The sequence below is a fragment of the Bombus vancouverensis genome, chromosome 1 (assembly GCF_051014615.1).
Source record: "Bombus vancouverensis nearcticus chromosome 1, iyBomVanc1_principal, whole genome shotgun sequence".
In the NCBI taxonomy this organism is placed as follows: domain Eukaryota; kingdom Metazoa; phylum Arthropoda; class Insecta; order Hymenoptera; family Apidae; genus Bombus; species Bombus vancouverensis.
The window spans coordinates 21,188,156-21,202,437 of NC_134911.1; the positions used below are offsets into that span (position 1 = coordinate 21,188,156).

The window sequence follows — 14,282 nt, forward strand, 5'->3', positions numbered from 1 at the left end:
GGATTTTTAATATCGATACGTCTGGCGCGTAGGAAGCCCTAGCGAAATTACACGTAAACGAAATTGCTACGGTAATAGTACAAACCTGCCAAATCTGTTGGCAATTATCCCTCCGCTAAAACCACCTAGCATACCACCAATCGCAAATATGCTTACGGCCACGGAATATAATTTCTTCACGGAATCGTCTGAGATATCCTCCCCATACCTATCCTTGTACACGTCTTTCATAAAATTTTCAATATTCTGAAACGAATAAATCATATTTTATTTTAATTACATTAGGAACGTTAAGTTGTTTTCCTCTGTGTTCGTTAACACGTTTTCTACCATATTGGATTGGAACGAAAAGTCTATAACACATCGTACTTTGTCTCTTGTATTTTTGTACAATGTGCAAGCGCAATGGCAAAATATACTTTTAGCAATAAGCAATAATTGTTTGACATTTGTCTTTTAAACTGTCTATACGTGTGCGTGACGTTGATAGTGAACGTGTTAAGTATTTATGAACGAGGAACGAATATATTTAAATCGACCCTATTTATAACTGGAATATAATATAAATACAGTAAATGGAAACTAGAAAAAGGAAGAACATACCACTTCCGGCGCATTAATAACTCCAGTGTTGTATCCAAACTGCAACATTCCTAAAACTGCTGCCAGTATTGCATACGACAGGAAAAGTGTTAGCCCCTGAAAGCATCGAATAAAGCATTAAATTTCGAAGATTTCTATGGAAATTATTTTTCTTTTCTTTTCGATTGAAAGTTCAATCGAACGGTACAAACTACTTCAAATAAAATAATCGATGAACGCGCATTCTAGCTGAAACGAAAATCATATAACAAGCGAGTGGGGTAGAAATAATAATGAGAGGTGAAATAAAACTGCGCCGAACAACGTCATAATGGTTTATTAAATAATAATTTGTCGCTCTGCTATATAAAAACATACGCTACAACAGATAGTTATCGTGCATAGGTACAAACAGACGCATAAAAGAAAAATCAAACAGAATAATCATAACACAATATGTACATCACGCAAGTAACCAAATATAATCGATATAACGATAATAACGATGCAAATCGATCGGTAGAAATAAACAGCCATCAAAAGCGGTAGCAAGTTTCTTTTTGTGCGAAACATAAAATTGCACGACCAAGAAATAAGAATCTTTTTTTGATCGTCAGAGATCAAGCGTCACCTGCTCCAAAAGCCTAAGTTTCCGTCGATGAGAATGTTCTTCTAGTCGATCCACGTATTCTCGTAATTCCTCTATTTCTTCTTTCACCTGCTGTACCGTATCTAGTTCGTGCTGCGTAACACATTAGGAAATACGATTTAGAAATCTGCGTATCTTAACACGCCCGTACATTAAAACGATTTAGGACAAAATATCCTTTTTTAAGAGAAGACATTTTCATACGTGTATGTATAACGAAACAACTGACAAATTCTTTTTTCTCGCTATATCTTTTTCTCTGTTTCCCTTCAATAACTAGGATAGAAAAGTCGATCGACATTCGTCGTGTTCGATCACTAATTGGTAAATTTCGGGATATCTCGTTGAACGTAGAGACCAACAGTACCTTGATCGCGACCATGTCCCGTTTGACCTCGCTGACCTCGCTCTGGCAAGACTCTACGCTCTTGGTGAGTTCCTGCAGCTGCGTGCGGATCTCGCAGAGGGCGACGGTGGTCTCCAGCTGGCGGTCACCCCGCTGCAGCTCGTCCAGCTTGGCACTCAAGTTCATACTCATAACGCTGACCTGTTTCTGCAGACTGCCCACACACACATACCCTCACGTGAATCTCGCTGGCTCGCCCGGGAAAATAAATCGACATTGTCGAGCACATTGACACACTAGACACGATCAAGGCTAACTATGCCTAGTCCCCTAAACAAGAAGTCCAACTACCTCCGCGCGGAAACTGCCGAGCCTTCAATAGCGTACGCTTACTGTACCGGGGTGTGTTCGCTCTTTCTCTCTTTTTTACTTCTATTTCTTTACTTTTTTTTTTCTTTTTTACTTTTCTATTTCTTTCCTTTTAATCTACGTATACGCGAGGAGATAATGTGATTTTGATTATGATTGGGGAAAAAGACAAGATACTATTTCTATCGTGGTGTAATCACGTACACCATGTTCTTCTCTCGTGCTTTAAATCTCAGCGAGCCAGCGGTAGCTCGGCAGCTAAGGAAACGTTGGGGGTATACGAGTAGCGTGTAAACAGAGATATACAGACACATATATATGTATTTAATATATCATATTCTGTTTATGTATATACGAACATAGAAATATATTAAATTGAAAAATAGCACAACGTACAAACGCCACTAAAAGCACGTCTAAACTGTGTGTAGGTGAGTGTCAAGGTGAGAAACACTACGGTGACATATATATATATTTAAATATATATATATATTCTTTTTAATATATATATATATATGCATTATATATATTACATAGTTATTGGAGCTGTGCACATTAGATGGAAGTTTGTGAAAGTGAGAGATGGAAACTAGAGTCCCCGTTGAAGTGTAAAGTACGCTCCCGCATGTTTCAAATGATTCATCAAAATTTTGCAGTAAAAAAAACGATCATCCTTTGTTTCTTGTTATATTTTTCTTTTCTTCTCGATATCACGATCGTTTTCCCCATAAACGCGAGAGAGCTTCGGCACACGCGAAGCGTGATTATTCTACTGGCACGATGCGGGAATGTGCAAGTGGATAAGAAAAAATATGATTCGATGCACGCTTTCAATTCGAACGTTGCATGTAGACAATGAATAAATAATATATACGCACAGATCATGATGAATGATCAGAAATCTCTCGATCGAAGGAGATTTTAGCAAACTTATCGATCGATGTGCACAGCCAAGCAGAAAGGTGATCTTTTAATCATGGACGAAACCAAAGAAGAAAAAGAAAGAAAGAGAAAGAAAGAGAGAGAGAGAGAGAGAGAGAGAGACAGTATGTGTGTACGTGAGTATATGACAGAGTGAAAAAAGAGAGAAAATTTACGCAAGGCACGTCGAGTGACAAGTGAATAGTGAAAAATGAATGAACACATGAGCCTTAGTGGAAGTAGAGAGAAAATGTATGACCCGGATGATAAAGTGAAAACACAAAGAAAGAAAACGAAACATACTTGTACAGAAGGATGAAAAGGTACAGACGGGATAATAGAAAAGAGGGATTAAAGAAAATAATTAATTAGATAAGTAAATAGACAGGTAGAAAAAGAGAAATAGATAGAGATAGAGAGAAAGAAAGAGCAGTGATGATGTTGCCATGTACCTGGGAGGTAGGGAGACCATGGCTGTGTTCCGAAACTACAGTAGCCTCTATGCCTCCCCACTCACTCCTCTTGATTCAGTATTTCGTCTTATTCTCACAGATCTATTTGTTCTTTGCTTTGTTCACGACATATGTACGTACGTTGGATTATCCACCAAATCCAATCAATTGACTCTGAACGATTGCACAGCTTGTTGTCAAGTGGGTCCACAACCAAAGGTGGAGGGGTAACGTGTGGCGGGGGGTTTAAAGGCCGACGACGCCCGCCCCTGCCTCTTATCTCACTCTGTAAAACTTTACCTAGTTTGGAAACACAGTCGTGGTTCAGTCAAAATCATGTCATATAATGGTATATTCGCTCGAATTAGTCACGTGACGTCCAATTCTTCTAAAGGACAGGTTCGTCACGTGCGAAGACATTTCGTCTTTTTTTTTCGTAAATTTTTTAATTTCTATTTTTTTTTTTTTTTGTTGTTCTTTTTCGTTCTTTTTCTCACGCATCGCCATGCGACGCGCCGCCAGCTTACTCACCCCTGCCTAGTCGCCCGCGTCCACAAGCGAGCTTGCAATTTGAATTGGGCCCATCACTTTTTATGCGAAACGATATCGATCGGCAAAATAATTGACAAAAATTAGCATGATCTCATGATAAAGTGATAAACAACAGGAGACACGCACACAAATAAGTCACAAAGGTGGCACATCGAAGTAACGATATATGAGAGTGTATCGATTAGAACGATGCCAAGGAAATATGATCGTATCTGTCGCGTCTATATGGAAAACATATACATGTATATCTATGTTGTACACGTGTCAGTGGTAAAGCTGTTTTCTCCTTCCTCCGATCACCAACGAATTTCTCTTGTTCGTTTTCGAGCGTGAATTCCATTATAGTGCATTCACACAGAACAACGTGGTTTAAACAATGATCGGTGAGAAACGCTCATACACATACTATATACTGTGCGTGTGTTTCACACAAACTAGTCGCGTTTTGCCTTGTGCATTCGCCGGCTGCATCTATTTCCCTTTGTCCCGTTTTCGATATTCTCCGTTATCGTCTTGGGTGCTGTTTGCGTACTTATTTGTGTACCTGACTTCGAGAAAAGTGACATGACATCGAATGGAACATGAGCAATCAGTGGTAAGCCTGCGAGCGCCGCAGCCAAAAGAGTTTCATGTAAAACCGTATAACAACGTATTACCGGTGTCTCGATATTACTGTTTATGATCAAGGGTGTGTAGTATGTACAAGTACAGGACTAGAGCGAGTGTGATTTATGTATAAATGATAAATGGCACGGCACAAAGCCTTGCATTGCATTCTCTGATACATAAAGAGTCTATGTAAAACGATAAGCAGGGAAAACGTCTGTTTCTTTTATCTTAATTCGTTCTATATTTCTTTTATCTCGTTTGCTTCTTTTCTTTTTGCATTTTTGCTTTTTCTCTTTCTTTTCTTTTGCTAATTCTCTATTGTGTACTCTCCGTTCAATCGTTAATTCAGGTGAACGAGGCACCGCCACTTAGGCCGGGAATTACCTGGATGCGTTTAGAGAATATCGCAAGTATTGTTGGACATTGAAAAGAACAATATCCATGGAAAAGGTTCGTTGGATAGTAATTCTTGTCTACGAGAGAGTTTATGATCGATAAGTAAGTGCTATCGATTCGGGTACTTCGGGGCGAATAATAGAGAGCGAGAAGTGTTCTCTTAATTGGTATGCAAGTCTTAAGAGCTTATATACGTTGTTCTACTGAACTGCCGTGGCACTAAGCTAAAGTTACTTCGAAAGACTCTTATTTAAAATAGAAGGAATAATATTTGAAAAAGTCGACAAAGTTCGATTAACCCCTTACCTTACGATTTAACTTCCAATAGCGCGTGCCATAAACAACAACAAGGTCGATCACACGTCGAGCCATTTCACGGTTTGGCTGAACGTCCGCAGTTGTGCAAATCGCACATATCTTTTCATATACAAATGCAATGTGTATGGTACAACTAATTTTATTTTCCAAGATGTTTGATAAATAATTACTACCAATTGATCGTTGAACAAGAAAGATTTATTATCTTAAAGTAAATAATAAATCAATAACACCGACGTACCACGTCTCTCACATGTGTTGTTCGTGTTTGGCCCGATCGACGTACCACGTCTCTCACACGATACTGTAGATTAAGGGGTTAACCACGGTCGCAACGACTTACTTAAACGCAGGGTTGCTAAGATTAATTCAACTACGTTTTAATCGCTGAAGAAACAAAGAACATAATAATTCTATATAAGAGCCTAAAGAGAGATCACTACGGAATATCAATACAGGATCCTAAGAAGAGAGGCGCTAAACTATGAAATCAGATGATAAAAATGTTTCGAGATATTCGTCGCCCGCGGGATTCGCCAAGATTAAAAGTTCACGATCGAATCTTAACAAATAACAGATTTCACTTTCCTTTGAGTGTTATTTCGCGAATCGAACGAATTTCTTCGTTTCGTTGAAAACCGGAAAAGAAAGAGATCCTTCACATTGTTCGAACATGTGCAAGTTCGCGTCTCGTCAAGGAAAAAAAAAAAAGAAACAAAAAGAAGGTGAAACAGATCGGTAAGACCGAATGATCGATGGACCGGAAGACGATCGCCGGTGTCAGATACGTAAATGATCTCGGCCGGTACATCCAAACAATCCAGATAATTCTCAGAGACGTCGGTGGCGACGCCCATGTGACAACGTCTTCGACAAATCATTTGTACATCGTGTATAATTTTATTTTGAAACGTAAACTCTCCCTTTTCCGTGATAGCAGTGTCGCTCGAGGTCCGAACTCTGATCGCGAAGCTCGTACTATTCGACGATTGGTAGTAGTACGTGGTATAAAGAAGAGAGCCGCGTTATCATTGTACGATAATACTATATAAAATATATAAAATCGAAAAGACGCGTGGAGGTGTTTCACAGAAAACGTTAAGGTATATAAGTATAAGAGAGAGATATGTATGGTGGGTACGTCGGGGAAACGTACCTTACAAGCAACTCCCGTAGAGTGGCTTCATCGTCCTCCTGTACCTCTTCCTGCGTCTCATTACTGAACGTGCCGCGACTTGAGTGATGATGTTGATGTCGCCTAGTCGTCGGCCTACCGATACTGCCTGGTGGATACTGTCCGTGCGACCCGTGATGATGATGGTGATAGTGACCGGTGTTGGTGGAGGCCGAGTGCAAATATCGGGCGACGGTGCTGGTCGGACGCCCCCTGGTCAGCTTGAGACCGGTAACAGGAGGCGGCAGTACGGCGCCTGTACCGGGCTCCACGTAACTTCTTCGTGAGGCATACTGCTCCTCCTCCACCCTGATGATGTCCTGACGTCCGCTCGATGGCCGATCGGCCGATCTGCTGCGCGATCTCGCGCTAGTTCCAACACTTTTGCTACTTTTACGTCCGGCCGTGCCGGCGTTGCTGCTGGCGGCGATTCTTTCACTTCCTTTGCTTTGCCTCCACCAGCTGCTACCGCCGACCTGTGCACCAAAATCGAGCCTCCCTCTTTCCTCCTCTTCCTCCTCCTCCTCTTCCTCCTCCTCCTCCTCCTCCTCCCCGACGGCGGCACCAGCCGGCCCTGGTTCCGTATCCTGGGACCCCGAAAGGCCCGAGATTTCTTCGTAGAGGCACTCCGAATCCGGGTCCGTCGACACTGCCGCGCTCTGCCACAACTGGTTTATTGGCTTGAAGCCGCGTGAATCGGCCATCGTTTGAGCTACACGCCAGGACACAGACACAGAGAGAAGAATTTATACAACATCGACATCATCCTCCCCTTCAACGTCTTCCTCGGCTGTGTTGACTAAAGACCACCCGATGCTGCATATCCGAGGAATACTAAGAGCAACGAGCGATAAATTTCTTTTTTGTTTTGTCGTTTTCTTGTTTCGTTGGTTTCGTTATTTCGTGTGTTTTTGCGTTACATTATGATGATTCTAAATCGATTGATAAGCTTCGTCTAGACTTTGCACAGCAGCGATTTTGCGGTGAGCTTAACGTGTTATAGTTCCGTCTTTTTTTTTCCTAAATAAATATCTTTGCGATCGCTTTTTATCGTAATTGTATCGTGATTGCGATATCGTGAAAGCAGCCTTTGATCTTTCTTTGCTTGGTCTTTACTACGTGGCACGCCACGTTAGAAGCGTGGATACAAATGCGCAAGTGGTAATGTCATTCAGCCACGCAGGAAGCGGATTCGATAAAATTACACAACTGCAAAGAAGGAAGGGAGCTAAAAGAACGTCTGACCACGAATTAAAAAAAAAGACGACGATGAACGCGTGTACGCGTGATTCCACGTTACCGTGTTTCCTGATGATTCGGCTTGACGTGCAGTCAAACCGTACAAGTCCATAACTGTTTCATTGCAAATTAATCAGAACGATTCTCGCGTCAATTCGTTGAAAGTCTGACAGCAGCCAGAACGAGGAAGCACGATGATTAATTCACGCAAAGTTGCTCACGGTTTGTTAGAAACGTACATAATGCCAAGCCCGAGCAACTTTCCTGCTCGCTGACAGCGAATATTACCGCGAAAGTGCAGCCGTTTAAAGAGAAATAGAGAAACGTTAATGGGGAATAGGGAAAATTGACCGCTACTTTCGCCATTCGATCAAAACGAAGTCCCGCTCTGGAGCGTTACATGGCCGAACGACGTGAAACGTGAAATTTCGAAGAAATTTCAACACAACTTTCGAACGATCGATTAGAGCGAAACGAAGCTTATGAATTTTCATTCCAGCCGATGCGCACGTGAAATTGGAAACGATGAGCCAGTTACTGCAAGATCGTGCTGCAGTAATTAAGCCGAGCTTCCTGCATGCATCGCACTGGCTCGTCTTACGACGACAATTAAAGTAGCACGGTAACGAGCATTATTAATATCGTTTACCGTCGTTAAATATATTCCAGGTCTCGTCCGATGCGAGATACCACAACCGAAACGACATAGATTCCTTCCATTCTTCCGAATAATAGCGTTCGACCATGCTTCGCGAAAATCGCACGTTGGAAAGATATCACGGCCAAAATACGGATCGAACGACGTTCGAATCTTGGCGATAACGATTGTTTTCGTTAATCGTTCGAAAATCGTACTTATCGTTTCGAGTATCGAGAATCATTCTGTGTAATTCGTTTCGCATAATTTATAAAATACGAAGGTAAAAATAATAGATGTAAATAAGTATGAGGGGGAGAGTCGAGTCGCCGATGAAGTCGTGCGCTGCACTTCGAAGCGTTTAGTGATACAGAAATTCTAGAAGCGAAGGAAATTGCACATAGTCGCACGACAGGTATGCAACATCCTTATATTCTGGCTTGGTGCAACCGATTACGGAATCATTGAATCGCATCTCGCCTCGATCAATTAACACCGTAATCTCACAACGGGTAATCTCGTAATCTCGAGAAGTAGGAGTAATAGGTTATACTCGGTAATTACGAAACAATTAGCTGGCTATGAAATATTACTGCCGATAAATTGGCAAGCGCTTACGTGCACGAACTATGAACAATGATGTGTATTTTATCTCTTTTATTCTTTTTTCTTTTTATTTTTCATTTTCCTGTTAACATTCTCGACTCACCTTAGACAATTCGCAAGCCATCGTGCTCGACGATGATATTATCACGCCACGACGTTTCTCGTGCCTCGATTTCGAGTCGCGAGACCACTCGCCACTCGGGATTCCTGCAATTTGGCAGAGACAATCGCCGTTTCTCTAACAGGTCGATTAACGTCTCGACCACGTGATCAAAGAAAGGTAGAAGAGGTAAAACGCGAACGATACGGACGTAAACGTAGCAATCAGTGGAATTTCCACCGCGGTACGATCACTGACGTATCGCGAGTACCGAAGAGCCACGTCCTTCCTCTGATCGTGAATTGTTTTCGACTCACTATAAGACGGCGGTATACACTAAGTGAACCTGTGAAAACAAAGAAAACAGATGTAGTGGTATCGGCAATCATTTTTAGACGATAAAATGTAATCGTGTTTTGCTCCGGACAATAGAGGATCGTTAACTACGAACGCTACTGTTACATCAACTAAGCGGAAAGAATGAAAATTTTAATGAAACAACACAATGAATGTAAATTCTATGCAGTCGATCGGTTCGTGTATTATTCATGCGGCATTGTAACAAAGATCATTTTTAATACAATTACAAAGAATCGTACAGACGCAAAGAGTGACTGGAAAAATCAAAGTAAGATGAAAAACGATCCTCTAATTGTTCCGAGCAATATATAAAATATCTAAGATTCTACGAAGATAATATCTATAACAAAATCCGTCGTAAAAGGAGAACTATACGATAGATCGACGAGGACGAGTTCGAATCGAATTCGAGCTTGGAATATTGTATTCCAGCGAAACGTAAGCATCCTCGACTGTACATTCTAAAGATATATCGTTATCTACCGTCAAACGCGTAACAAATAGCGTTTAATTCACGGTTATGCATCAAACTATTTCCCGATAAAATTGCGTAATATTCTTCTTTGCCTGACCGATCTCAAGGAAAATCATCTTGCAGTTGTGTCGGCTCTAAGGCGAAAAAAACCAAGGAAACAAATAACAGAGAAAAAGAAATGAAAAACATGGTGAATCGAGGGAAAGAATAAGAAGAAGAAGCATTCAGTTGACGATAATTATTCCCCCTTTGATCGACCACGGTTTTTGTAGCGTCCATTCGTCGCTGGTATACGAATGAAAAGAATGCGAGTGGTGAAATTGCCTGAATGCCAGGGAAAGGATGGCACGCTTGTTGTAGAAACCGTGAATGCGTCTCCGCACAAAGGCGGTCGTAAACACGGCCGAGTAATGTATAATTACAGACTGCAAGTGTAATTTCCAATATGACCTTGCTTGGCGACTCGGGGCACCGAGTCGGAATTCTCACGGCACGTCGTCCTAGAACTCGGACGTACCGAGACGATGTGTAAAATCGACTCGACATAAATTCGTGTAATGGACACGCGTGGAATGCGTTTGATAGCCGGTGAACGGAATAGCAGTGATTCTTCCTCGGTGGCGTTCTGACTAGCCATAACGTCGAACGCGCGTTTAAATTGCCTCTATGCGATAACGACATAATTCCGCTTGCTAATTGGCAAAGTTTCTCTCTTCCGATAATGAAATTAAACGAGCAAGGTAAACGAATAAAGTAAAAATAATTGATTTCGTCGTTTCGTGTAAAGATATCAAAGCGTTATAATTATAGTTTGGCACGAGTTTCGTTCGATCGACTTATATTGATTTCTATGGAAACAACCAACACGGATCTATGTATATTTATTATGGGTCGATACATCAACGATATATAAATAACTCGATGAACGTAAACAAAGTAACGGAATAATTAAAAGATAAATCAGGGACACGTTTGATTTTTCATTCGTCCAGGATCGATGTCTATACGTATGTAGGTACAGTCATTCTCGTTAATATTCAGACGCTCTTTAAAAACAGGAAAACTTCTTAAAAATGGATGAAACGATTTGAGCTCTTTTTCAAATGTTAGAGGAATTGGTTTACTAGTCAACGCGCCAACAACAAATTTTCAACGCATCGCGATTGGTCAGAATTGCGAAAAATATAGTAAAATTCACTTTTTTCCAAATTTCTTATACAAGCCTGTAACGACGATTCGAATAATACGTTTTGTAGATTTATAACAGTTATATATATGCTCAGAATCGGTTAACGTTGCTGCGACCTAGACGACGTTAAAATTGACGAAATCACAGTTTCTCACAACTTTCCTCTAATTGTAATAAATCTTAAGATTCTTACATCTTTCGATGCCTTTTATGACAGTTTTTGCTTCGATCGATTTCAATAAAACTTTCGACATGTTTATGACCGATGAGCCTGTAAATCTGCAAAACGTATTGTTTAAATTCTCACTACATTCTCATTATTGAGATAAAAAATTGTAAAAAGTAACTTTTACTATTCTTCTCGCGACTCCTACCAATCGTAGTTTCTCCAACATTTTTTTTAGATAACTAATTTAGTAAACTAATTCTAACTTCTCAAAGAAGCTCAACTCGTTTGATCAAACTTTAAAAAAGTCACTCTGTTTTAGAGAGTGTCCGAATATCAACGACAACAATAGCTAATGTACAGTAAAATTTAAATAAACGACCCTAAATGAAAGATCACTGAAATCCTTTAACTTTCTCTTTCCGTGTATATATACCGACCCAGGCTCTGTCAAAATCTATGGCCTTTCGAACGATGTGCAACGATCTCGATGCTATCGTACTTTCAGTGTGTAACATTCGATCGCTCACCTTGTATCAAAAATCTCGACTGTATCTAGTTCCTCGATGACGTTGAAATCGGTAACGTTCACCAGCATTCTCGTCACAAAACTCGACGTTCTTGAAATATTTTCAAGTAACACAAGGGCAAACCGAACAGACACCGCTTTATGTAACGACGAGCGAACGGAAAGGAACGACAGTACTAGTCGACGAGTCGCGTACTACTAACGCGTACGTTCTGTGTATCGCGTCGAAGATTAAACGAAATCCAAAGACTTTCTCCCCTCCTCTGCCGCTTGTTTCTCCGTCAGATCGCTTTCGTTCGCCGTCCTTGTTTCATCTGTCGAGGGAATCCATCCGTCATTGTTCACAGTCTGTTACGTGTCTGTCTTGTTGTCCAGTTTTTCAACGAGTTTTATAACCAGTTCCTTGTGTACTTCTGTGCTCCGCCGTACCTTAGCTGTCCGCATCTACTGTGAAAGATTAAACACCAGCGACACCGAGATACGGAACGCGCGTGAATCTTTCTTTCTCTCTTTTCTTTTCCCAACTTCTTTTTAACTGTAATGTTTGTCGCCAGAGATCGATAGATCTTCGTTCAACGAAGAAATATCGAGTTCGCGGAGTTTGTCGCGTTTCCTAGTTCCTTCGAGATGGTTGTTTCTCTCGTGTTTGTATGCACGTGTTGCAAAAAGTTCGATGCGAAATGGAGAATGATGTTGTTCGACATTTTTCACCGTCCAACGAAACGCGAAATTTATCGGTAGTAAAAGTAACGTATCGCGAGTCATATCGGACCGTCTATGAAATTACGTAAATTTATTGCTACCCAATAACAACGCGATCTCGTTCGCTATCGTGGGGATAGTACGGTAATTTCTTTATCTATTTTTTCAGGTGTGTTCCGAACACGCTTTTAAAATCCAAAAGTAAATAACTACAAAATGAATCTAACGGTAGGAATGTGGAGAATATTATCATTATTATCGATAGGTGTTATTAGTACGTCTTTATTACATTGTAGCAGTTATATAAAGAATGTAACCTTCTATAACTTCGTGTACCTTGGAACATGAACATATTTCTATTATCTATATGCTTTAAATCTTGTTTTATTATCGCTTTATTATTGTACTTTATATATTGCATAATTATGAAAATCAAAGCAGAAAACTGCGGTCGACTACACGATATTCCTGTTTCTCGTGACCAAAGAAAATTCCAGCCATATAGAAAATTAATAAAAGTATATCAACGTAGATGCATTATTAGTCACGAAAACATGAAAATACATACGAACAACGAACAAGTACTTGCGAAAGTAGCTTACACAAAATTTAGAATAGCGAACAAACGACGAATAATGAAACTTCCTTAATCGAAATCTTTGATACGATCGTACCAGAAAATAAATACAAGATTCTACAACCACTCTGAACAAAAGTAACGCAATTCTAATAAATTTATCGCGTTCCGCGGTTCTACCAGAGAAAACTAGGAAAGCAGTACTGACGGCGAAATTTCCACTCGCGACTGCTCGCAGCGTAATAACGCGGCGTTATATATCTAAAAAGCATATAACCGGCTGAAAGTTGCGTTAAAATTTCCAAATAAGGTTTGTTGTTAAACGGTTTCAACGAGTAACAGGTGCACAACCTACATTCGCGGTATTTACGCTGCGCTGGCCTCCAGAAATCTCTGTTGGAAAATGACACATAGCGGATTATGCGAGGTGATATTTACGATCTCGTAACTCTGTAACATCGATCTCGTCGAATAAAAAAGAATTCCATGCTTCTCTCAGCGTTGTTCAACGATATCGATTTTAAGGGCGAGATCGAGTCGAGATTGGTAGGAAATACTGGAACCGATCCTACGAAAACTCTCGGTTATCTGCTGATGCTCCGAATGCTTGTGATTTAAATGGATCAATGAGATGCGCTTGGCGAAACGGCAGGAGCCAAGCTTTTCTCATTTCTGCACCATAGACGTTGGCGTTGCGACGAAGACGACGCGAGGGTGCATTTAGGATTGGCACATCGCCAACAGGTCCTTCGGGAGATTTGCACTATACGTTATACCTATACGTATGTATCTGTACACGTAATATCGTCATCGTCATATACGTAAATCCGAAAACGTTAAGCCGTTTGTCGAGAGACCAGGTATGCGCATTTCGTTTGATTTCCATCGAACGTATGATGAAAAGGAAAAGGAACGAAATAGTCGGTAGAGCATCTAGTCGCGCATTAAACCGCACAGCGCGTGGAAATTGCGATTAGCGATAAAAGTGGGAAATAACGAGGCAAGGAAAATCGTCATCAAGCTCGACGGAGATAAGATAGGAATGTTAATTTCGGTTGTAGTGAAACAGGGGATTAGCTGAAAATACGAGAATGGACGATGGTAGTCGTGGAGATAAAAATTTTTACTTTTAGAAAAAAAATATACATATATATATATATGTATGTATATTTTATATATATATATACAGGTGTAATCGATCAAGCAAACGTGAAAGAGAGAAGTAGGTCACGAACGTACGCTCGTCAAGTTACGCTTCTTCCGTGAATCTTCAACTTCGTTTTAGCAACTTTTCGACTATGGTTGAGAGCGAGATTTATTAATGGACATATCCA

The 14,282-nt window shown here is 40.5% G+C and overlaps 1 protein-coding gene and 1 long non-coding RNA gene across 16 annotated transcripts in view; one reads left to right on the forward strand and one right to left on the reverse strand.

The window, feature by feature from the left end:
- Nucleotides 1-14,282, reverse strand: part of Glut1 (Glucose transporter 1) — a 31,381-nt gene that overhangs the window by 13,925 nt on the left and 3,174 nt on the right. For 5 of the 15 annotated variants that reach the window (XM_076622490.1, XM_076622492.1, XM_033337877.2 and 2 more), the window contains exons 1-7: nt 11,671-11,892; nt 8,954-9,296; nt 6,351-7,080; nt 1,599-1,791; nt 1,214-1,324; nt 604-699; nt 86-246 (exon numbers count right to left, since the gene is read on the reverse strand). In XM_076622490.1, coding sequence (XP_076478605.1) covers nt 86-246; nt 604-699; nt 1,214-1,324; nt 1,599-1,791; nt 6,351-7,072 — 1,283 coding nt within the window. In that variant the 5' untranslated portion in view covers nt 7,073-7,080; nt 8,954-9,296; nt 11,671-11,892. Of the gene's footprint in view, nt 1-85; nt 247-603; nt 700-1,213; nt 1,325-1,598; nt 1,792-3,319; nt 3,601-6,350; nt 7,081-8,953; nt 9,297-11,670; nt 11,893-14,282 lie in introns of those variants that run through there. The other 10 variants (XM_076622491.1, XM_076622489.1, XM_076622523.1 and 7 more) reach the window with 6 other exon arrangements.
- LOC143303331 (uncharacterized) overlaps nt 1-14,282 on the forward strand; it is a 35,367-nt gene that overhangs the window by 13,716 nt on the left and 7,369 nt on the right. The gene's annotated exons all lie outside the window — the stretch shown is intronic.